The 25,782-nt window shown below is 43.3% G+C and overlaps 2 protein-coding genes across 3 annotated transcripts in view; one reads left to right on the top strand and one right to left on the bottom strand.

Annotated features, from left to right (window-relative positions):
- Positions 1 to 25,782, top strand: part of LOC126561514 (serine-rich adhesin for platelets) — a 38,532-nt gene that overhangs the window by 3,204 nt on the left and 9,546 nt on the right. The window contains exons 2-6 of one of the 2 annotated variants that reach the window (XM_050217709.1): positions 9,064 to 9,178; positions 10,098 to 10,661; positions 11,533 to 11,684; positions 18,054 to 19,397; positions 23,478 to 23,680. In XM_050217709.1, the coding sequence (XP_050073666.1) occupies positions 10,112 to 10,661; positions 11,533 to 11,684; positions 18,054 to 19,397; positions 23,478 to 23,680 (2,249 nt within the window). In that variant the 5' untranslated portion in view covers positions 9,064 to 9,178; positions 10,098 to 10,111. The remainder of the gene's footprint in view (positions 1 to 9,063; positions 9,179 to 10,097; positions 10,662 to 11,532; positions 11,685 to 18,053; positions 19,398 to 23,477; positions 23,681 to 25,782) is intronic. The other variant, XM_050217710.1, reaches the window with a different exon arrangement.
- LOC126563053 (uncharacterized) lies at positions 5,343 to 6,604 on the bottom strand. The gene is made up of 4 exons (XM_050219663.1): positions 6,453 to 6,604; positions 6,183 to 6,319; positions 5,816 to 5,869; positions 5,343 to 5,717 (listed from the first exon to the last, which is right to left on the bottom strand). Exons 1-4 carry the CDS (start codon positions 6,595 to 6,597, stop codon positions 5,463 to 5,465), a joined length of 591 nt encoding a protein of 196 aa, XP_050075620.1. The 5' UTR covers positions 6,598 to 6,604; the 3' UTR covers positions 5,343 to 5,462.

Here is a 25,782-nt window from a genome sequence, read left to right as displayed (position 1 = left end):
CGGCCGTAACTAATTGATCCGATAAAGGTCTGTCCATCGATGGATGCTTGGATGTGGCTGTTGTTTGCCTAGTACCAACACAGCAAAACAGATTACTGTTCATCGCAGTGAAACTGTACCAAACTTCCAGAACCATTCATGTAAAAGGAAGAGCGCTCGAAATCGACTCATCGAACGTTTGCGGCCCCGAAATCAGTTCCATTATGTACTGCTTACGGATAAACGGGTATGTTCACAACACAGTGTTCTGAAACGAATTTAAGAAACGACACGAAAATGAGAAATTGATATAAATTCATAAATCGTTTATTCGCGCTTTTAGGCCAACAGCCAGTGTATTCAAATACTCCTCATCAGCCTAAGTTACGAAAGATGATATCGATTTTTATAAGCGATCTTTAAAGCAGACATTCAAAACCGGAGGAACGAGTACGGTGAGCTAAAATGTTGCCGCTGCCTTTACTTGGGTGCCTTAGAAAGGGCACTGTATACAAACAGCCACCGTACGGGCTGTTCACCATAAATTGCACGGTAGATGAAAATTAATGTATTTTTAACTAGACTACCGGGTTAGAAAGATGAGAGAAACCACCGATGAGTGTTTTGCATATTCCATCCATTCGTTACAGTGTTTCTGACGCTTCTCATCATAGTCCTTGAAAGTACGATGTGATGTGTCATAACAAGTCGGCAGCCTACGAAGCGATCGCTGTAAATATTCAAACAAATGAGTAACAGGTTTCGTCCTAGGTAATATATAGACACTACTGAGAGGACATACCATGGACTGGTATTACATATCAAAATATTTCATAAACTTTTTCTATTTAACGAGAAAAAATCCTGATAATAGCTGCGCTAGCTAGCTGGCCCAAGCAACATTCCGGAACATTCTACAAATGGGACAAGAAATTTGCGCTCTATCCTTTTATCTTAACCTTAACCTGGCATGGGGCACACGGAATATCCAGGTGTGATATCCACTTGGAACAAGGAAGATACGCACAGCGGAAAGAAGTTAAAAACTCTTATGAATAATTAATGATACCTAAATCTCTACCCGTGACAGGTATTTGATGAATTTCGAAGCACTAATCGAATGTGATGCGGTGTCTTTGGGATTCCCTATTATCAAGGGACCGATGAATTGGAAAAATAAGTTGTCCAATTCATGATACAACTGAACAAAAATAAAACAACCATGAAACAGCGAATCGTGTCACATTAGCTAGCAGGTGGTTTGATAGAAAGGTGATGATTTTGGCAAGAAATTAGCAGCATGCTTATGATATTAGCAATTATTACAATCACTGATTTAAAGCGGCTATTACAGTGTGAGCCTCCCAACCTTCTGGCGCTTTTTTGCGGTCAGCTGGTTAAGGCACGTGCGGTTCAAATAAACAGCTAGACGGTTTACTCCCCATTACCATAATTGGAATCTCTACCCTTGTTGGGCTTGTTGTTATACGGTGCAAAGTTGTGCAAAGACCACAACTCCTTGCCTTAGGGAATAAATTAAGTGGAATGTGTATGATTTACTTTCCCCGGGCAATTTCTCGGTGGGGACTGCGTGTGGGATCCAGTAATCCCTGCCTTTGTAGTTTCACACTTTTTGGACCATTTTCCTCATGGGAGCGAAAAAGCTGTCGACACACAAACTATTTCGCATGTTTGCAGCTCGTAACCGTTTCAAGCCGCGCTCTAATTACACGTTGGGGCGAAAAATGGGCTTGATGGGAAGCGACAAACAACCACTTTGTGTTGGACACGTTTAAACGGTCGAGTGTGTCTCGAAAGGATAGGGATCACTGTTTCAAGAGATCCTATCATCGTAGCGTTAGTGCAGAAGTGTGTTCAATTTGATTGAAAATTCGACCTGACTAATAAACAAAAGCTAGCTCGTTGTGGGATTTCGCCGAACCGACACAGCTCCAACCCCGATGGGGATAGAGTAGAGGGCGCTCGGAACGTACTGTTTCCGGCCATCTCGTTTCAACTACTTCGGTTTGTGTTGTTGAGGTTTCCGATGTGAATTAATCACACCTTATCTACTTTGGCATCATCATTGTGATCCCCATCATCATCTACATTATTCTCCTGGCGGGAGTTAAACAGCGTAGCGTAGCGAACGGAACGGACCCGGTTATGTACGTACGCGGTTTGGAAACGATAAACCCAGAATTGGTTCTGGTGCACCTGGTAAATTACACCATAAATTTACCCGTAGCCAAAACAGGCGCATCGTTCGACCGCTTCATTGCCATTGGTTTACCGGAACCCGGACCATTTTTGGTCACGTTGCAGGATGGAAAAATTTAACGGACAAGGAAACGCAAACCAACGCTCCCTGTGGCGCTGTTGCTATCGCGTTCGACCACAACCCTTCGAGAGAAAAGGATTCTTTCTTCACCCAAAAACCGGCAAGTCATCTATGGAGCTTTCATGCCCACTCTAGGGTTTGCCAGCAACCCGCTGGCAAACCTTGTAGCAAACCGAGACCATTTCATTCTAGGGCCCCGTTTCTGGGTCTATCACGAATCGAGTCATGCACAAAACTTATCCGGTCTGTTTGGAGTAGATCCCGTTCCGAGGCACCATTGAACGTGTCGAAAAATTTCGCCCACGGGTGGGAATATAAATGACACATTGGACGATAAGAGAATTCATCCGTTTAAGGATTAACCACCGGAACAACAAGGGTATACAAAGCGTGTTGCTTTTGGTTGACTTCCTGAAGCGGTTCGGAAACCTCTCATGTCATAAAGAGAACCGTAAGGGAAAGGGTGATTGAGTGAATGAGAAAAAAAAACAGCAAATTCCCAGGGCGCAATATGTTCAACGTAGGTGTAAGAATAATTTGATCAAGCGGAAAATTGGGATGTGTGTACTACCATAAGCCGGACTTGCAAATTTAGGGGCAGCAGCTGGGATGGAAGGCCCCCGGATGGATCGGAAAATAAGCTCATTAGATCGAACAAAAGCAAATGATTTCATCCTCAAATAAGCTGAGACGGATTGATGGAATAAAGGTCCTTGATTCATTATTTAGTCTTCTTCATGTGGGGTGATCCTTTTGCTACATTGTGATGTAGTAGTAGAGTCGGTCTATATAATATTTGCACTCGCGCCCAAAGTTGTCTTAGACAGAAACATTTTGATTTGCATGCATTAACTTATGTTGTCCGCTCCAAAATAACTCGTTAGCCTAACGCACAAAATACAGTGTGCAATTTTTATATTCTCTATTATATGAACAGGAGACGGACAAATTCTTGATTATGATGAATGTTGCTTTGGGAGTTCGTTTGATTGAGTCCGGGTGTCAGTAAAGGGTTAACTACAATTCTGGAAGTCACGGTAGGAAATTGGATTTCTTATTTCACCACGCTACGAATAACACATATCATCGCATGAAAATCCTAAACAATAATCGAGTCATGCGTCCTTTTCTAGGCAACAGATCCTTAGTGGTAAAAGGAATAGCAATCGATTACGTTTTTATTTCACATAGGCGAGCATAGCGAGAGAGGTCAACATTATTCATACGGTTCGAGTTTTCGATACTTACAGTCCGATTGCGGTCAATGAAGGAGATGTATTGATGGACTGGAATAGGAAAAATAGTTGCTTTTTAATTCGCAATTCGAATTTTAAACCGAACGTCTGGTGTCAAGTCTCTGTAGTGGAAAAAGTGCTATCGTATAATACAATTTTTTTTTGGTTCCGAATAAAAGTATCCTTCGTAGTGCAATTTACATCTGACAGCTTTTTCCCTTTTCAACATGTCGGTGTGACGTGCGACTCATGAAAAAAGACGAAAAAAAATTATACAAAGCATTAAAGTTTTCTCGAAATTTAGCCCCAAATAATAAACCTCTCGTCTCTGGGGGGAAAAACGCAACGGTTTCCTAGGGCATCAGCAGCTAAACCGACACGCACCTCCCGTAAAATACGTGACAGTAAGCGACAGTTATTCTGCCCTGCCACTTTGCGTTTGGACTCCGTAGAAATCGGACACCGATCTGTTTCCTTGCCGTTTCGAAGGCGTACAATAGAGTGGCGTGCGTGGTAACAGCTCGTTTTGCCACTTTCGTTGGCGCGGTTATGCTGGTGTGCCTGTCATGGCGATATTTGTCTTCCTTTTAACCCAAACTCCTGGGATCCCTGGGTGCCAGTTAAATAGCCTCCAAAGTTCGGCCGTCGCTTCGTCCTTAACGACTTCTTAACGGTTTGTTGAACACTTTAGCACAACGCACATCTTGTCTTCGTTGCGGTATTGTCGATGAGAGATATCCTTCCGTTCCTCCGCTGTTGCTGGACTGGACTGGAGTTTGCCATTCGCTCCTTCGTCGGTATGGTGGGTTCCTTTTGAACGATAATCCGGTTTCGTTGTAGATTGATTGTGTTCATGCAAAAGATAGATAGATACACCCTCAGGAAAAGTCCACCAAGAACACACTGAGAACGGTATAGAGCCTCATGGCCTTTTAGACTTATTTACACTGATACCCGACCGATTGCCGCTTTCTCCATCTTTATTCATCATTGACTGTTGCTGGTACCGCTGATGTCGTGTCGGTCTATCTCCCTACCCGATTACTGTTGCTTAGTACAAAAGGGTTACTTATTGTACTGAACTAAGGTTTGGTGAGTAAAGACGTGAAAATTGGATTGGAATGATGCTAAAGGGGATCGCTTTTCTTTCCTCGTACTGTTACTACTAAAACGTTCTCCCTGCATATGCCAAGCTGGCAAGCGTGTCTGTTAATGATAATATTACGGTTCTTTCCAGCAAGCTATTCCTTAAATTCTATCTACTTTGTTTATCCGGATAAGTCCACGATATAAAAGAACGCTGTTTGTTGTGCATTTGCTGTTAGAAAAGCTCCCATTATCAAAGGACCCTTCTGTTATGGACAAAAAAGGATGTAGGTGAGAGTTGTGATAAATTTTGCATGGAAGCCATATCATGGTGGATATATTTTTCGCTTTACGGTTGTAGGAAGAGCTATACGTTGTCGGAATATTATGTCCTTTTTGGCTAAATATGGAATTAGGAAAGTTAGAGTCGATAGCACTCTCTGCATGACACAACACAGAAAGAGAGTTCGAACACAGAAAAGGCACGCTTCAATCCATAGTACTACGAATGTCTTTAGTTAGTAAAGCCGGTCTTCTTAAGCGATTAACTAAAAAGACCCAAGCGAACCGTATATTTGATGTTGCCGTAGCAAACAACGATGGGTTAGACGAACTGTTTGACCCGCATATGAACGAAAAACATTATTTATTTACTAACTTCTAGGAAAGTAAATAAACTCGACTGTTGTGCGTTTTCAGCGACGATACACGCCAACGCAAGGGAAAGTAGATTATGGATATGGAACTTTTATCCCTCAATTCTTCACCCAATCTCATTAATATCAGGTCGGTTGTCCTTTTCCGCAGGAAGAACGAAAGCTCTACACTGTGATGCGTGCCACCGATATTGCCAGTGATGTGATTTTAATGAGCGGCAGTAATGGAGATGTCGTCGTTGTCGGTTGAACACCGCTGCTGGGCAATCCGGGCACGATCAAATTGTCCGACGCTCCCTCGTTGAGCCCGTTCAGCGCGGAGCCGGAGGATCCGAGAGCATCACCGTCGTTGCACAGATCAGTTGTGCAGGACCGGTAGTAGGTGATGAAAGTAGGATCTTCGATGACTTCGTCGAGATACTGCGAGAGAAATGCGTGAAATTTGACACCCAATTAGGGGCTACGGTATATATACAACCACCATCACTCGCTAAGATGTCGAAACTAGTGATATCTACCAGTGGGCTTTCTTCACATCCCCGCAAGAAAGTAACCAGCTTACCGGGTGGATCCTGCGAACGAAAAGATGATGTTGGTTGAATGAAAAAGGAGCTTGAAGGTTCGCAAATGCATGTACTATAAATAATTCAGAATTGAATCGCAAACGTTAAAACAACAACGTATATTAAAACATTGTGCACTTCATGCACCGATAATGGTTTACAACAGCACTCAAATGTGATTAAATGAGATAAAACCACCACTGCCAGGAGTGCTTTTATTCCATTTCCTTCCTAAACGTTTTGAAAACTATAAAAAACTGTTTCGATTCTACGTGGACGAGTTGTATACATTACAGTTTAATGTTACACAAATGATACATACCACCAATTCCTGTCGCGTGATGGTGCAATACTTTCTAGAGCAAGTAACTACACTTTGTCCCTCAACACTCTGTGGCTCAGTTACACACCTCACGTCCCCGGAAGTTTGTGTCAATCCACATGCATAGCATCGTAATGCTGGTTGATGAGAGATGTTGTGTTCGAGTTATTCGAGTTATTGATAGTATTAGCAAACAACGATAACACACCAAACTTCCAACAATATAACAATCGTCACGTTAACGTTGGCAAGATGCTTGAGGAAACTTACCTTCAATCGTAGGGGTGTTAAATTGTATCATCATTAACAGAATTGGAATCAGCATGACAGCTTTGTCGATAATTGAAAAGGGCGATTTATTTAATAGCAAAAAACGACCGAATCGACAACCATCACCATCACTGCGACTTGACATTTTTATTGATTTCAACTCTTACTCCTTGTTCGTTTGGCTTAAAGTATATTGAAAAAAATGGATCGAATACAGGCCAAGTTCCTGGCTACCTTCGTATGGGTCAGTATGCTACGTTGAACTGCATACTGAGTCTCGAAGATCCGTGGGGAAACACTAAACTATCAATTGAATCACCCGTGGAAGTAGGGGACGCAATACAGTGCGCAACAGCTTTTATGGATGCCAAGTGGACGAATAATATTAGAACAAAGTAATGTAAAGTAATATGAACTTGAACTAACTGTTCACTATGTTCGTAAAACGTTTTGGGATCTTTATCAGTGAATGCACTTTTCCAGCATTTTATATGAAGAGTAAATTTCTAATATATTTATAACCTGAATCTGCAGCCTATCGTCAGACTCGCACTGTAAACTGTCCGGTGTTGATGCAGATAGTAGAAGATAGTGGCGATAAGATAAGATGGTACATTGTACAAGTAGGAGAAAAAAACATCTTTTTTATTTCAGTAGAAATGCAATACGACAGGCGAAGTTATCAGTTTGTCATTGATAGCATCAGCGAACTACTTGTTTTCTACGCTATGTCCGCCTGCAATGGTATATCGTGTTGGAGTTGAGGGGCATGCACTCAGAATAAATTAAATTTCTTCTCTTTACTTGGTATGTGTCAAAATAAGCTACTGCTTTACCGCGTCAAGACCTATTTTAAGGAAATGTATCCACGGTAGAGAGCGAGTTTGCATGTACACAATTATGTTGTGCTGTATTTATCAATCACCTGATTTTCTTCTTCGTGACCTGCTCAGGATTGAGCACGTCGCGTCGACATGGCCAGGTCGCCAATGAATTTCCAGGAAACTCGGTCTAGGGCTGCAGTCCTCCATCCACGGCTGCATCCGATCTCTGACAGGTTGGACTCTACTTGATCCAGCCAACGAGCTTGCTGTGCTCCTCTACCCCTCGTGCCGAACGGGTCGCTGACTAGCACCTTCTTGGTGGGGCATTAGTTCGGCATCCTCTTCACGTGCCGCAGCCAACATATCCTTCCAAACCATCAATCAGCTCGGCAAGCTCGTGGTGCATTCTTCTTCGCCACACGCCCTGCTCGCACACACCGTCAAAGATAGTCCGTAGGAATTGCAGAGATCGGGTGAAAATCGTGCCCCGGATGTCGAAGCCCGCGCTTCGAATGACACCCTCCAGAGCGATGATGAACAACAAACAGTCAAACAAACAACAGACAACAAACAGTCAATCCTCCTGCCTCAGACCCCGGTGAGATTCGAACGATTCCGAAAGCATGCCCGAAACTCTCCGATCTATGGTATCTTAGGCCGCCTTGAAGTCAATGAACAGGTGGTGCGTAGGGATCTGGTGCTCCTGGCATTTTTAAAGGATCTGCCGTCGAGTAAAGATTTAGTCGGTTGTCGAGTTGCCTCCAACAAATCCAGCTTAGCAGCTAGGAGCTCAAGTCTGCAGAAGAGTATTCGGGACTCGATCTTATAGGCAACATTAAGGACTGTGATGACCCGGAAGTTAGCACAGTCCATCCTGTCGCCCTTTTTGTTCACCGGGTGTATGACACCCAGTTTCCACTCGTCCGGTAATCCTTCCTGATCTCAAATCTTAACAATCAGTCGATGCATGATGGCGTTAGGCCTCTCGGGACCAATCTTGAACAGTTCGGCCACCAGCCCATCGCTGCCAGCTGATTTGTTGCATTTCAGCTGTTTGATGGCACTGATGACTTCATCCGAGGATGGCGTGGGCATAGTTCGGTGTCTCCTGCATCTGTTCCGTTAACGTGTCTGTCAGCACTTCCACCGACAGGATATCTCCTTCCTCGCTGCGGCACATAACGATCATTGGAGTAAAACCGTCTCGTGCCATTCAACATACTGCAGAACTTGCAACTTTCCCCCGACTGGGATAGCTGCTGCATCAGTAGCTCGTCCGACACTTCCACTGGGGAATACCAGGACAGAAGGACAACCAGCCGCCCCTAACATGGAGAACAAACGTTTCTTATATCCACCCCCTCCCCAACTCAATATAGCCAAAAAAAACCCATCTTCCCAAGGAGTTGGGTTTCCCCATATACCAATGCTCAGATATTTGGTGATATATGCTACCATTATGTACGCCGTGGACGTTTTGAGTCGGAGTAGAGTATGGAGAGCATATGATGTCCTTCAAAAGGAGTCGGATCTATACCCATATCAGTGCGGTATTGCTACATACACTGATAACAGAACCAGCTGATTATATAAATGTATAATATCCATCCTCGTTCTTCATACGATTATCGACGATAATCGAATAATAATTTATTAATTCTTTCGGAAGAATCATATCGAGTATGATTCTTCCGAAAGGAAACAATTCGAACAAAGACCGCAGTGTGATGCGCATTGATCCATGATTTGTTTATCGTTCACTTTTCCTTTTCTTCGTTGTGTTACAGATTGAAAGTGTTGAACGATCCTCCTCACCTTTCCGATGTCGCCGCGAGCGAGATAAATGCCGATCTCCGCCTCCAACGCCGGCACCACCTCCTTCAACACCTCGGAAAATTAAAGGTAAGACCTCCTTGTCACTGAAGCGTGAGGCCACGCGACGACGGTATGCAGTTTTTCGTTCGTGGTTGTCGAATTGTTGGCTCAAGGTAAACGGAGTCAAGATAAAGGGAGTCCTTACCCCCTAGGGAAGCGAACTTTTCGTTGCGGAGAGTATACTTTTTGAAGTTTGTTTTTCTAGTTGGAACGCATTTAAGGTTGATTGTACCATGAGACGTCCTCTGTCAGAAGAAAAACGAATAACCTCCAACACAAGCAAACAAAAATCGACAGAGTTCAACTCAGGCTTGCCCTCAAACATTTGTAGAACACAACACAGTGAGCAAACCTGGCCTGTTCAAACTGGTCGATTGGTTGTCTAGAACAGAAAAGATTTACGTGCAGGTAACGTTACGTCAACTTTGTACAGTCAACAAGCAATCTTTACTCCTTAAAGTGTGAGGTGAAATTCAAACATTGTAATAACTTTGTCGTTCCATCCCAGGGACGGGTCCCTCCTAAGTTGCAACTACCCGCTAACATTCAAAAGCCTTTGGAAATATTTTCGACGATATATGGTGCGGAGTCAGTTGAAATTTTGGCGGAGAACTAATCGACGTTTTGGAGTGGTTTGAAAAAAAACTTTTCAAAATCTGCCATCGTGTCACGGCTGGACGGAACCACTGGGTAAACATTCAATTTTAACAGCTGACAACCAATCACGCATAACACTATAATGTTCGATGAAGCTTTTTATATCATAAATAAAATTAAAAATTTCTACTTGAAGGTCGATTGATGATTTACACATCATACAATCTTTATGCCCTAAAAATATCGAACAACAATTTTCATTTAACAACCTGTATTATGTACTTTTCACGAAACTGGAACTGAGTAGAACTTTCCATTTGGTTTTAATTGGACTTTTTTTTTGGTATAGTTCCCCCCGATGCCATGACAGTGTCGGTAACGCAGCCGCAGCAGCCGATTGAAAGCGTCCACTGCGGTCCCTTGAAGCCCAACTACATCTTACCCCCTGCCGCATCCTCATCCTCTTCGACTTCATCTACTGCCATCGTTGAAACTGTCGTCAGTTCTTCAATGGCACTGTCTACGTCCACTATGTCATCCGCCTCCTCATCCACCACACACTCGGGAAGTCCAGGACATGGGCGTTCGCACTCATCCCGCGCTAGTCCCGAACCGGAATCGACCCAAGGCAACCATTCACAGCACACGTCCACACCAACGTCGGCACTACGAAGGCTTTATTTCAAGACCGCTCGGGCAAGCAAGGCAGCCAAAATGGCAGCAACAGCAGCTACCACGGTAACCGCAGTTGCTGCAGCAGCCGCCAACTCCTCAACAGTGCCGAAGGTAGTCGTAATGGGGTCGTCTACAACGTCCGAGGCTACTATCAACACCTCCACCGATTCAGCCTCGACGCACGTCACCAACGTCACGACAACTACGGACACGGAGACTAACGATTCACTAGATTTAGGTAAGAAAGATAGCGTTATATATATATATATATTCGTTTTTCTGCAACCCTTTTTCTATGCCACACGTGCAGAACGTATCACTGACCCTTTAAGTTAAAATAAATCTACTTTAGCATGTAACTTTTTTAATTCCACAATATAAAATATACGAAGCCGTAATGGATTGAACTCACCTTTTGTTTTTTAATCCATTAAAATCTATTATCAGACCTAAAAACAAGCAACCGAATTTACGTCGCAAATACACCTAAAAACATTACCTTCATCATGACCCTTTTCACCGATCTTCCTCAGTTGTCATAAGAATTTATGAAAGAGTTTCGTAGATGTTTATCACTCGTTCCGCACTGGTGGCGGGGGGACCCTACAATGTCTTGTTGCCAGTTGAAAGTAATGTTTACAAATATTTCGCTCACCAGCGGTGGCGCGGTAGGATGGTGATGTAAGAATGTATCGGAAGCCAGAAGATGAAAAAGGCAAAGGAAAATAACGTGTTTTGCTTGTTTTGTATTTGGTTTGCAATTCCGCGATTGCAGTGATGCAGCATCGTTTGTTTTGTTTTGTTTATAGGATTCAACGTACTCTCGTATCCTTTCTGCATATGCTTTGAATTAAAAATTATGGTTGTTTGCCGGAAAACAACAACGAAACGCACATTACAAGTAATTAAGTAAAATTGATTGTTTTCATCTTTCACACGGCCGTGTAAGTGGAGTAGGGATGGCCAATGGAAATATTGTTTTGATTTTTTCTTTCCAACACATTGGATATTGAATTGAAATTCCATTTTATCAACATTCCATACCTTTTTGTTTCTGTATTCTGTCGACGACAATAACTGATTGGAAATCATTTTCCCTTTGTTCACAGGTGATGTTTCTGGACAAAGTGAACCTCTGTTAAGCTCGCTCGAAGACGAAAGCTCCAGCATCATTGTATTGAACCAAACTGCAGGCGATGAGGAGGATGAAAACATTACCGTCATCAATGGACCCGATACCCCATTACTGATCAGTTACCAGGTAAGTGGCTATTTCGTGACAATTTCTTGCATGCTGCGATATTCTCATGATCATAAAATTCACAGTCAAAATGGGTGAAACTATTACTGCAACAGCATTACCCCTTCGCAGAACATATTACGTGTTCTCATTGATTACCGGAGTACGAGAACATTATCAAAATTGGGTACAAATTTGGTACAATTATCCACCTTCAATTGGTTTGCCCTTTTCGTTGTTTTCGCCCGACTCACTTTATTTCGATTTAACTGCGTTCATTAGTTCGTTACAAGCAAATTGGTTAAGTGCGTGGGTCTTGTTCCCGGAAACCTGTTCCCGAGCAGAAGTTTGCTGTTTACAATCTCTCTGCAAGCGATGGAATGCAGTTACCCCGAAACTGTCGAACTGCACTTTCCCATTAAGCAGTTTTCAATAGCGGTGGCGATTGTGCTGCTGCAGGAATAGACGGTTGATCTCGCGCGAGCTCGTAATATCTCAATTTGTAGCGAGGGAGACTACCGTCTCTAGGTAACAACCACTGCGCCAATCCCCCAGAAGGCAGACCGACATGGGTAAATATTGAAATTGCAATTATGATCAACATTTTAGTGGCATTTCGTTGCGTCCGTTGGGTTGGAGAAGGAGGCGGTGGCGGCGCACTCAGGAATCCTACATCCTTGTTTTGTTCCATGGAAGAGACCGTTGTTTTCAGATTCAATTTTTTTTCAGCTCGGTTGTGCTGCTCGAACGCGCAGCAGCAGAAACACGTGAGCGCTTGACGATCGTTTGCAATCTGCAACGACGACGCAACCTAAATTCTAAAGTACCAAAAAGAAAGCACTCAGTACCACTAGGCCACTACTTTCTACTGCTCGTCGCGCTTTGCAATGCAGCCAGTACCGCTTCTATGACGTCATTTGCGCAGTGTTGAGTAACTTTAGAGAAATGGCCTCATCGCTCACCCATTCATTCGACCCGCTCTTCCTACTCCGTTGTGCCTGCCTGCCTGTACTGCTTTGTGGTACAGGGAGGAGGATGATTGTCGTGTGTTACTGTTGGTAAGAAGAGGGCTGCCGCTTCTGTTGGCAAGATTTCTAAGACGGGTGGTGTACGCATATGCCGCCGCTTGCATCCAATTGCTGCACATCCAGCCGTAAGGTATAGCACGTTTCTCGCGCGAGTTGCAACTCACGTTGCCTATATGCGTGTGTGTACGCGAAGCGATCTTATTAATAGCTAGCGTCACTCTGTGGGCATTTTATAATTAGCATGTTTGTGTGTTATTTTTAGGCACAAACATTGATATGTGTGGCGATCGGGCACGATTTTTCATCTCACTATTGTGTAAACATATCAGAATGGGCGACAGCAGTAATGTATGGTTGAAAAATTGCACCTACAATAGTAGCGCACAACACGCCGTCGCTGCACGTGTTGTTCGTGCGGAAAAAGCGTTGTGTGTGGCGAGCGCTGAGAGTGAAGGATTAATTTGTTATACGCTTTTAAATCATTGCAACATATTAAATTGAGTTTGATGGATGTTGGTTCGATGATGCGCTTGTAAAGTCAGGACTACCTTCTTGACGAATCGTTTCTTACAGAGGCAGCGGTCGTCTGCGGAAGAAGTTCATTGAGAAAGCCTGTTGGGATGACATTAAGAAAGGTTTTATTTTATTGACATTCAAAGAAGTTGCTCAGCTGTGATGAAAAACATTTTCCTTTGTACCCGATGCGCGCTGCGAAACTGTAGCCAATTTGGAAAAAACGCAACACACACACACACACACACACACCAACAATCAATAGAAAGCTGATTTGCGGAGGTACAGCGGTACGACACGAAGCTGCGTTCTCCTTTTCCCAAACACTTACGATGTGCTTTATCATCGTTTATCAAAGCGTAGTCGGATTCAGCTTCAAGGAATCTGTATTACAAAGGTAGACACATTTTGGCTTCCCTTTTATCGGGAACTGCTTTGGTTTGCTGTTTTCCATACCTTGTTTCCATAGTGTTTTCGCCGTCTCTGCCATCGCTCGCCCCATCAACAAACATTGTCCACTTCGATCAACAAGATGTTTCTTACTGCCCCTTACTCGTTATTCTTATTTAGCTTGCCAAATAAATAGGAGCGAAATGTCAGCAACAGGAACAAATGTCTCCAAACATTGGGCGCTGGTGTGTGTCCCTTGTGGAAGGACAATCGCAACCACATGGCGATGCTGACAAATCCGACACACGCGACCACTATTCCGATGCCCGGCGAAGCGTATTTTTGCGGGAAACGTCTGCCGACTCGAAATTCTGCCACTCAAAAACACACTTCACATGAGAAGTGGCAGTCATCCTCCTGATGGTTTGGAGGAGACATGAGTCATCTTTACGGCGAGCCGGAACCAAAGGCGGGGTGCGCTCTCTTGAACAATCCACTTACAGTGAGTTGAGGCCAGCGTTCTACCTGTGTTTCGTATCGTGCTGATGAGAGTTTCATGTAGAATTGACTCCCCGGTATTGCGAGGAAGGTATCTCCGCGCTGCTCTTAAGATTGATCCAGAGATACAAATTAAGTGACGAGTAGGTGACGCTGACATAGCACGATATCTGAAGAGAATACCCGCCCCTAATTAAAAGGCTTCGCAAATGAAAAAATATGAAACAACATTTACCACAACGAAAGGGATTCTCGTCATTTATATCAATATCAACAGCTCGAAACAACAACAAAAAAGACGTGAGAAAGGACTCAAGTTTATGAAACAGCAAAAATATCGAATGTAGGAGTTTCCCTTCAGCTTATGAAAAAAAGGACAATGAAATAAAAAGTATAGTGATGGTATGGACGCGGCCACATCATAAACGGCACAGATCCCGAGGGGGCTGATTTAATTTTCATCTCACACTGAGTTGCATCGTTCGCCTAGTGGCTTTTATGTTGTGTCTGTTTCGCGAACGTAGGACATGAAATACCGCAAGAAAGCACTACGTTCCTCTTTGAAAAAGGGTTACAGCATCCGGGTGTTTCAGCTAAAGAATTGTCATTAGTTATTATTTCTTGCTTGCGATATTTTCTTTTCTTGTTGACTGATCCGCCTCTAAAATTGTCTGGTGTTGGTACAGAGTGAAACGTGCGTGGTGATACTTCTGCTAATTAATGTAATTAGATAAATAAAGCTTTGTCCTTAAAGCCTATTTAAGGTACGATTTTCTATACACAAATAGTATGCTCTTTAAACGAAAATGCGCACTGACCTTGTGCATTCGTGATTGTAGCAACCTGCGAACCACAGCAGAGCACCATTTCTGTCTTGCTGCGTTGGTGTGATGCGTGCCTGATACTGTTTCGTATGAAAGCACCGCTAACATTTCTCGCTAATGACCCCGGACGCGTTACGTACGACATGCCACATTTTTTCAGTAGTACACTTTTTGCATTTCTCTTATGTTTGGTCTGCCGGAATGTGCCCTTTGCTTATGCTTTTTTGTTTTGTTTGAAAAGTTGGATTGACTAATGGTTTAACGCTCTCATACGTTTTACCTTCTCTTGCCTTAATGTACCTTGCAAAACCGGGCATTATGGTGTACTTTAGTGAGTGATGCTTTGTTTGATGCTCTATGTAAGTGTTGTTTTTCGTTCTGTTTTACGTTCTTACTCTGTCTCTCTGCTTTTCTTTTGGTTTACTTCTATCTCAACACTCTCCACATCGGCTCATTACGGCTGCAGACAAATGTTGTATTGTTATTGTATAATGCTTCTTTGTTCGGCTCGGCAAATTCGTATGCTGCGTGCTAGGGGGGAGGGTTCTCCGGAAGAGCGAACCCGCTGGAACACAAACACATGCAAGGCAATATTTTATATGCGTAAAAGTTGCACAACACGAAACAAGGTATATTGCGCCGTCGAAGATGGGAAGAAGGATGTGGCCGTAATACTGGGTTTCCCATTTCATGAGCCGTGTACCTCTCTCTTTTGCTGTTTAGTTTTCATTTACCTCTGGTGTCATAGCATTGTTTCGACGCAAGAATGAAAATGCAGAAAGCTCTCGATGTTAAAACGGGAACTTGAGGGTACACATTTCGTCGAATTTTTCGTTTCCAGGAAACAGTTGCGATTCGATTCTGTCGTACATTCTACGCTATGCAGAATTCCTGCATAATATGTGTAGCTTGTCAGAGGGCGAAAGTAGCATGCCTTTCTGCCGATTCTTGCAAGCTCTAACAATAACGTGTAAGTTCTTTTCACCTATCGGAGAAGTATGTCGTGCATTGTGTCTGCTGCATGTAAAAGAAATACGTTGGATTTTGCACCATCCGTCTATTGGAGTGTGTGTGCAAATAAATGTCTGGCCAGGAAGTTCCGTGCCACAGGAAAGTGAAGACTGAAAAAAGGTGTTACACCTTCTACATATTCGTTCCCGTAGGTTTGCTATTTCACTAATCTCTTACTGTGATTTTTCAAAGACACCGTATGCGATTCCTCATCTAAGGCAGAAGTAAATCAACAAAGTGCGATTTATACAGCAGAGTATTCATTGTGTTACGTTTAGTGCAACGATCTTCCGAGCTGTTGCTCGATCGTCGGGATCGTAACAAAGAAAACATCCGCTTGAAACGGCGTATAAAAGAAGGAAAAGTCGCAAAAACAACAAACATAATATTGCCCAACACGGGTAGACACATTTTTCGAATTGGCGCACGCTCGAGTAGGATAGCTGATCAAAGTTATTGGCGACGCTGTTGACGAGCGAACGTTTCCTGGACACCCCGCCTGGATTGGATGTTGTCTGCCAGTCACTGACATGACGTGTGTTTGGACAACAATTTGCTCCGTTACCGCAAGCAAGCCGATGCCCGCTCCTGTTTAGCTTGCGAAGTTAGCCTTTGCGTGTGCCTCATGTGTGACGGATGAGCAGGTTCCATTCCCGTCTCTCCTTTTTTCCTCCATCGAGTGTCGCGAGATTCTTCGACGCTAAAAGTCCAATGACTTTGCAATGGAGTGAACACGAGCAGATGGATGATTTTATTGACTCTGGTCACCGAATCCTCCTTCCGTATCAGAGTGCCGCTAGAGTTTGCTCGTAACAAAAGTGTCGTTCGTTTCACTAGAAACGTTGTTTCTTTCTCGCCATTCTGCGAGAGCCGCACAGACCATACCAGACGTGTTGGGGCCAACGTCCAACAGGCTGTGTTTGGGAGCGTTGCTACATTGATTCACGCACCGTTTTACTATTAATGGTCGTTTGTCGTGTGATGGTGCGAAATGAAATGTGGCTTCTAATCGCCAATAGAGAGGATTATATGTCAATAGTGCTGATATTAATAATCATAAGAGTCACTAAAACTGGCAATCACTGTGGGGTAGTAATAACACAGTAATGACTGTTGTGCCGGAAGCACTGTGACTTACACGCGGAGACGCACAGAAGCTTGGAGTGATAGTAATTAATTTCAAATGGTGTCACTCAAGCCGTGTGTAAGATGCTTCGGTGTTGAAAGGACAGGAACATTCATGAAACAATTGCAATTAATCTTTTTCTACCGACTTCACTGTAATATCTCGCCGCCGCACAGCTGTAGTCTTCGCCGGTTTTGGTTTTATTCTGTCTACTTGTGTGCATTACTGGGGAAGTCTTGAGGAAGGTCTTTTACCTTTGTAACCGTGAAAACGGTCATAAATCTCTTTTTGTACACATTGCGCGCACGTACAACATTTCGTTACGGCACGACTTTGTGCAGAAGTGTACAGGACACTACAACGCCTAGCCGTACATACGAATCTGTCTTGGCCAGTAGTTGACAGAGTTTTAAATCGTCTACCGTGTCACGTTGGCTGTACAAGGGTCTTCGGAATTATCCTAACTGGAAGACGATGCGCTGGACCGACGCGCAAACGCTTGATGTTTACTCGAGGACAATAAATTACTCGCTAATTAGTGAGAGTTTTTAGAGTGTCGGGTGTCTGCTTTGAACTACAATAGCGCTGCGACTAGAGAATTTGTCTTGAACAGTCGTCAAATGATATAACGTAATGGTTGCTTGTGTTCAGATTTACGATGGTGGTACATTACGTTGTTGAATTTACATTTCATCCGTCCAGTGCTGTTGCTAGTGAAAGTATTGTTTATTTAAACAGTCCGTCTAAATTACTCCCACTTGGAAAATAATGAGCATATCTTGCAAGCAGGTATGCGTTAGCAAAGGTGTTCATTTTAAATACATACAAAACTGTGATGGAGGCGCCTGGTGTTTCGCACTTTCAGTGGAGACGCCCAGTCATTTATAGGGAATAGTTTTTTGCTGTGTTTCAATGAAAAAAAAATATGTTACTTAATTTATATTACTCTGCGCATATTCATAATTTAAAACTATCTTTTCTTTGTTTTTTCGTTTCTTAGGAGCTGGAAGATCTTTCACCCAAATCTCCCATGTTTTCCTCGCGTGAATCTCCAAACACAAAAGCCGGAGCCACCAACCGAACGCAACAGCCCCGCACAGCACCAATTTCATCGAATGCGACGTGCTTTCCTTTTGATCCCCCCATATCACCGAAGACGTACAGTGGGGGTGTTAGCCGCGGTGATTTTGCTTCCTTTGCTCGTACGCACGAAACCATGTTTAGTTTCGATGAGTCACCAAACCCAGTGAGGCGTCCACCACCAAAAATGCTACCCACTTCGGCAGAGCACACGCCCGACCATTCTCCAAACACAATCGAGTCTGTCGCTAGTCCTGAACAGATTATTAGCACACCATTAGCAAAAGAACGTGTAACGGACGCTGCGCAGCCTCCAAAGCAGCACATGGAACCGATACAAACGTCCACATCAACCCCCAAGCGTCTGATGAATAGTTTCAAGACTCGTAAAGAACGTCTCGTACAGCAGGCGGGAAGCGCTGTTGCTGCAGCGACAGCCGCAGTTACGTCCGCTGGAGCGTCTGGTAAACCGTTCAAGAATCCAAATTACGATCCCGACCTGACCATGTTTCCTTTCGACCGAGAAGCAATCGATTACGATCGCATCCAGCGTGAATGTTTCGCCGTGGAAGAGGAGTTACTATTCGAACACGATCGACGCGCTGATGATGAGTATCGCAGCGGCGTAGGAACTGTTGGTTGTGGCGAGTCTCCCTCAAAAACGTTGTACGATGCGGAGATCTTCAGCGATCATTACTCGATCTTTCAGCAGTACGCTTATTTGTCACAACAGGAGACTCGAGACGCGCCTGCCGACCGCAATGCGACACCCTCCAAGCGCAATCGAATGGCGGCAACATCTGATGCGTTTTCACCCCAACGCCGAAACGATCACAACACGGCGACAACAGGTTCGGGTGCGGCCGTTCACCCGCGGCTCTCCAAGTTTGAACAGATCGCCACCAAGTTCGACATGATGCCGTCAAAGTCTATCGGTCCGACGGGCGCGACACAACAGCTTGGTTGCGGCACACTTCCGGACCTACGCGTCGACTACTTCGCAGAAACGTCGTGTTGTTCCGTTGCGGGAATTTCCGTCTCATCAAGCGGAGAATCCGGCAGCGAAACTGCTACCGGCAAAGCGCGTGCGTCGTCTCCGGTATCATCATCATCATCATCGATGGCGACCTCTGGTGGTGGTGGCCTCCGTTCGATGGAAGTCGTTGGCACAGGCGCACTGGTTACCGGTGCTATAAATGTTACGCCAAACCCGATGGAAGGAGCAGTTTGTACACAACCACGGGCGACAATAGTCGTACAGCAAGTACGTAGTTTTGTCTGTCCTCTAAAATCGTTCTTATGTGCAGTATTGTCGATTTTTAGTTTATTATTCATTCATCTTTTGTACGAAAGTAGCAAGTTTGAATCGTTTAAATCATCTGAGTGTGTGTTTGTGCGTGTGAAGGTAAAACCTGTCCGTTGTGTACGGTATGACATCTGCAATTTCGTTTCGGACTGTGTGTAACGTGCGAGCAAACGTTTATCATCATCAGTGTTTTATGTGATACGTATATAAAACTATACGATTGCGTACTGTCGTGACCCTTTGTACGTGAACAGCATTGCTGGAATTGATCTTTGGAAAGAGCTTCACGGCTTCCAGAGTACGGTTGTTATTCTGTCGGAGCTATTTTTAAGCGCTCCCCGTTGTTACCTCTGTTTCGGACTGCTGGTTTATCTCATCGAAAATTTAACTTTTTTCGGTCTGACAATTGTTTACGGTAGCCGGCGATCGACTGACTGGTGGCAGCAATACGCACATCTCCCACAACATCAACACCAACAGTCCCAATTGTGGTGCAAAAAGAAAATGATAAACTTCGCAAAAACGCTGTGAAAGTTACCGATCGTTGTAGAGTAAAGTTGTTAAACGTCTCGACATGAATCGATTAATTAAGAAAGTGACAAAATTTTTAGACCAAAAGGTATGCAGTGCTTGACAATGCGGCGTAGAGCCGTTATACTAAATTAAATAAATAATAAAAATATGCAGTGCTAATGTGGTGTGTATTGATGCCGTTGAATGTGCTCTTCCAGTGCTTTGCAATATTCAAAACTTAACTAAACATGCTTACTTAGCGCAAATGTCTCATATTTTTTTGGTAATTAGTAAGTAAAACTGTAACTAATAGTCGTGTAGCAACACGAACCTTTTTCCGTGTATAGGGGCCTTGGATTTAAATGGTTAACGGTGTATAGTTGTTATTTCGGAACTACAAACAACAATATGTTTATATCTGTAGGACACGTGCTCGTCGCCACAATGCAGGTCTTTTGCGTCATTGGCCAGCCGCACTGTGAGTGCTTGCGTGCGTTGTTTAATGAAAAACAATCGACAACGAGCGCCATTTCCGGAACTCGAACGAATTGACCCTACGATTGGCATCGCTCCGTCATATTACTCTGCGTTCAGATTTTTAATGTGAACTTTTAATATTTCACGCCTGCCGTTTGGAATCTGGCCAGTTTGTTTTTATCGGATTGTTTTCCTTCCGGCACTTTACTTTGTTATTGTTTTGTTAGCTGGGGAGGAGAAAAAAACATAACACTAACTGAACTAATTATATCAAATCGAATATCCAACGAGACTTCAGTTTCCGATGTCAAGTGTAGTGGATATGTTTCCTTTTTTTCATATACGTTTGATGTTCTTTGGCCCACACCTTTTGGCATTTTCGTCACACAGAATAACGCAAAACGTAGTTAACCTGTAAAAGTCAATTTAATGTTTGTGGTAGGCTTTAACCTGCCTGCTATCTTAAGCTAACACCCTCGCGAACGGAAAAGCATAAAAGATTGTTCAATAGACCTGCAAACATAAAACGCTTTGATGGAATAGGCTCAGGCGCGGTTTTTTTTCATTTTCAATCTTTTAAAATAATCGAATTCGTTTCTTTGAGTTTCCACTGAAGCATAATCGGCCGGGAAATTTGATTCTAACTTTGTATTATGTGCTATTTTCCATCCGTGCGACGCCTTATCCCACGAACTCGTCACGTATCAAACAAGTGGTACGGCCAAGAACAAGTCGTCGATAAGGAGACGATTAGAGTAAAGCGATGCGGATTCACGGCAGAATTCATGTTTCTTCGATATACTTGTTGTGCGTATGTGTGACTGGAATGCGACTGAAAATGTGCAATCCTTGTCGAAAAAATATTCCGATAAAATACGATCGCAAAAATTGTTCCTTTTGAAATGATTTTTTTATTTGACTGGACAATTCGATTGTTGTCCATGTTATCGAAAATAATGTGTACCAAAATTGAACCAAGTGGCTTTCCTGAATTATTTAAAGTGATAGTTAACAGTATAATCCACAATTTTATAGGAACTACTTCTAACACTGAAAATCTTTCAAAGTAAAATCCATTCTATAGAATTAGATTTGTGCGTTTTCTAGTGGCATGTGTTTAGCCACATACTTGTATAGTACATTCACAGAAGATGAGATATTCTCTTCTACAAAAGCACAATTTTTTGAATCTGAACAATGATGTTGAGTAGTTCTGCAGAAAAAAATCAAACAAAGGATCTTCATGTATCGTACAAAACTCAGCATCGAAGATAATCCGTTTTGCTTTCTGAGACGAACAAACGACGCGCGCGAACGTTGCGAAAATTATGCCTGAGTCATTTGCGGTCCATCCTTTCACACGGTGACAGTATAAGTTGGTTAAAAATATTAGTCATCTTTCTGAGAATGAAAGTGAAAAAGGCGCGTATAAGATGAGGAAGATCGACGAACAACACAGATGGAGTGAACTCACTTCCTAGAAGTACTGTTTTCGTTAGGAATAGGTTTCTGCTCTGATGCTCGGGCATAGTGAGTAAATTCAAAAACGAAGAGTATCTCCATCCTGCTGCTTGTATATACTCATAAGCGGCATACGGTTTTCAGTCATCAAGTTAGATGATTGGCTTTTCACGTTTCCATCCTACCAGTCCCTCTCTGTCGACTAGTGCTCTAACCGATCTGCATAAAGACCGGTTGCAGAAGCCGTTAGTTCAAAATTCATCAAATCTTTCCCGCCACACGTCTCCAGTATATAGTTGAAACGGTGTCATGTTGTCATTGTCAATGGAGCGTCGATGATTTCATTAAGGGTGCCGCGCGCGCCGTACGTTGACGAGCAGACGGACAACTACAGCATTACGTGGGCGTCCACTGAATGAGTTGCGAGAGCATTAAACATGTGCGAACGATCATCAGTGTAGCGTGCACGAAAAAAGGAACAAACCACTCACCCCAAGTGGATGACGGTGTGCCGCATGTGTTGTCGTCGTGTCGCATCAGCCGGTCAGAGTTTCCTGTTTTAATCAGGCCACATTTGGGACAAACCCACAGCCAGCCCTTCATGGAAAACTGCATGGACCAGTTCAGGTTAATAGCAGCCACGTCCCACACTTTGGTACTAACCGCGCATAATGACTGTCCAGATAGGAGTTTCCATGTTTTTGTTTTGAGAGGCACTTCAGGACATTGATTAATTTTATTTGATGATGTTTGCCCGACCCCCTGGTTAGGATGATCACTACCACGGGGTGAAAGACTATATCTTCTTCACACAATACACGTAATAACCTCCTCGTCCCCAGACGGACAGACCACGAGCGAACGATAGCGGGAAAGCGATCTGTGTAAGTTGAACATGCTTGACAGTGTCACGTTCGTGCGGAAGAGACTCTTTCAACTTGTCCATTCTTGGGCTGTATTTGCTCTGCTGGGATTGCTGCCTTATCTTGCTCATCGCATCGTTTGCTCTGAATTCGGCGGGCTTGTGCTATAAATCACGCCCGTAATTCGTGCAGAAAATTATCCCATTCATTAGCGTTCACGCACCAATGCGAATGTTGAAATATATTGGAGGACCAGTGGTAACAGCATCAGCTTTTGTGGGTTTCCAAAAGGGCCTACGAACCTTACCCTAATTAATGCCGTTACCATTGACAATCGTGTCGCTGATTTGGATGGTTTGTCTAGTTCAAGTTGAATTTAAACTAATTGCTCTTGAAAGTTAGAATATGCTCGAAATTGATCGCGCGTGTGGTACGGCACATGACAATTTTTCGAAAATTGCTTTTGTATTGTATTTTAAAAATTGTATTTTACTCAGTTTCGTTGTAAATTTAAAAAAGAGGCGTCGAAGGTTGATCCGGAGTTTGTCGTGGTTAACGACTTGAGCTTACATTCGTTGTTTATTGACTTGACCCTTGGAAAATTTGATAATTAATCTTTATTATATTACCTTTTCGTTATTATTACACTCGCTTGTTATATACAATTTTCGGCGAAGTGTTTTATTAAATATACTCTACTTTTTCCTGGCTTTTCTTCACACAGCCATCGCTCAGTCTGGACTATACGTCCGTTGAAACGATTCTGCTAAAAAATGAAGGAGACTTCATCAGTGTCGGCGAGCAAGGAACGAAAGGCGAATTACAATCGACGCAAAGGAAAAAACAGCAACGGGAGGAACACATGCGACAGTTGCTGGACGTGACCAATACGCTAACCACGGAGGAAATTAAGGATTTCGAAATGAGGTAAGTGAATTGATGTGGTTCGTGTTTTGTTTGCTGGGACCGTGTCGTATGGGTGTGGAGGATACAGGAAAGACGAAACACCATTTGCAACAAAAATGGTCCGCCTTTTTGAGGAGGCTTCATTGGGAGAACGGAAACTTATTATGTGTACGATTAAAATATGGCCCTGACGCATATTTTGCACATAAAGTTTTCCGACGATCCTTCACGACTTGCTATGGAACTGCTAGGGAGCTTCTTTCTGAGTCTTTACGAGAGGACATCATTACTTGCGCCATTTGATGCTGTAATAATATTCATTAAATAGTTTACGGGAAACCCGAGATACTGGACACGATACCACCACTGTCGTATCTCAAGCACCAAAATGGCATCGTGTCAAGTCTCTGTCAACGATATTCGTTGATTAAATTTCCACCGCCCATAACTGCTGTCCTCGCGTCTATAAAAGAAGGACTACTGTTGCGTTTTGGAATGATTTTCGGCATCGTTTTCGAAACAATATCGTATATTCGTATTATGTTGTATAACGGAAAAGCAGCTTCCTACACACTCCACTGAATCACCAAGAAGAGCCACGCGTACGTGATCGATTTATGTCCATCGATTCGCCTAAAAGAATGGACCCTGTGTGTCCTGTTCTCGCAATGGCGGAATGATGTGTGCCTGCCGTATGATCATCAGATGAAATTGGATTTCCCCAAGTTCACGCGAAGATCCGGCCTCAGCTATCACCCACCACGAGACACATCGGCTCTGGATGTTGATAAATAAACATTTTACCATGAATTTCAATTCCCGACATTCCGCCCAAGATACAAAGCAATACACACATCGTTCTAGTTTCAACAAAGAACCCGTCGGATGATCTTTTTTTTCTTTCTACTCTGTCTTGTGACTTCCGCTTGAGCTCACCATACCGCTGCTGTGTGTCGGTCCGTGGTAATAGCACGGGAATTTGTTAATTCGCAGAATCAACACACCGGAGCGAATAGCCGTATGTTGTTACAAAACAGTGGCAACGCATAGCCAAAGTATTTTTACCGATTTTTCGCCATTTCTTCCCGTTTTCGGACTAATTGGCAATGTGGTTCGCCGTGACCGTTGATGTTGTTGCACGCAGGAGCACTAGATGGAGCACGGAGATGTCCAAGGCCAACCAACAGACGATGCTCCTTTTTTCCTCCATCTGTCTTAGGTCTGCTGCTTGGGTTCACATTAATTACGGCACCATTACATCCGCCCTCTATCACCAGCGTCACCTCAACCCCAGGACAGGTGGTTGATGTCGAATTCGATTCAACTGCGAACGCTAAAAGCGAAAAACGCTGTCCTAAATTAAACCATGTTTGGTACTCATTATGTGTTTAATCTAAACATCCAAAAGCGGGAGCTGCCTTATCTTCTAGCTACAAAAAATGTTCGCTTCACTATGATCATAAAGCCTTCCATCTTTTCATGCGTTAATATCACAAAGTTTACATGCTTTGCTGATAGTTTTTGTTTGTGACAATCTGCTAGATATCCCAACTTATCCCTAAAAAAAATTCTTGGCAAGCGGTGCGCTTGAGTAGTCGGCAACGTCTTCGTTGGCAAACCGTATGCTTTCGCATGTCCTCAAATGAGATGGAATAAAGTTAGCATTTTTCATTTCAGAACAAACTATAGCTATCGACGGATCGATTTCATTGCTGCTCCTGGATAGAAGATGAAGCTAGCAGCAGCAATGCTCTCTGTACATCTTACCACCCTCTTGTGCAATTTGTCGCTGACAAAGACCTTTTCTTGCCAGCACAAATTCGTGGAAGTACAACTTCTAGCACACAGCGAGTGGGAGCAAAAAGTTTTTGCTTGCTCCTATTCCCCGATCTTGTTTGCTGTGGGAGGCTTTTTTTGTTTATGAACATGTTTTTGTTTCGTATTTTTTCTTACTGGCTGACGTTTTTCTATCAACGTAAATTTCTTAGAAATTGTACAACCAATAGCATTCGCTTATTCCGTTTCGAATAAATGTTTCTTTTTATGTTAATAAGCAAAACAACTTACCTTCGAAATGATTATTGTCAACCAGTCTGCGGTAGTAAATTTTGGATACCGAATTT

The sequence above is a fragment of the Anopheles maculipalpis genome, chromosome 3RL, assembly GCF_943734695.1.
Source record: "Anopheles maculipalpis chromosome 3RL, idAnoMacuDA_375_x, whole genome shotgun sequence".
Lineage (NCBI taxonomy): Eukaryota > Metazoa > Arthropoda > Insecta > Diptera > Culicidae > Anopheles > Anopheles maculipalpis.
This window is presented reverse-complemented; position numbering and strand designations above follow the sequence as displayed.

Bases quoted from the DNA above. Each gene is read 5' to 3' on its own strand.
- LOC126563053 (XM_050219663.1), bottom strand. From the start codon at position 6,597: ATGTCAAGTCGCAGTGATGGTGATGGTTGTCGATTCGGTCGTTTTTTG. The intron at 6,320-6,452 runs GTAAGTTTCCTC...CTCATCAACCAG, and splicing joins TAACACCCCTACGATTGAAG to CATTACGATGCTATGCATGT. The intron at 5,718-5,815 runs GTAGATATCACT...TTTCTCTCGCAG, and splicing joins GATGTGAAGAAAGCCCACTG to TATCTCGACGAAGTCATCGA.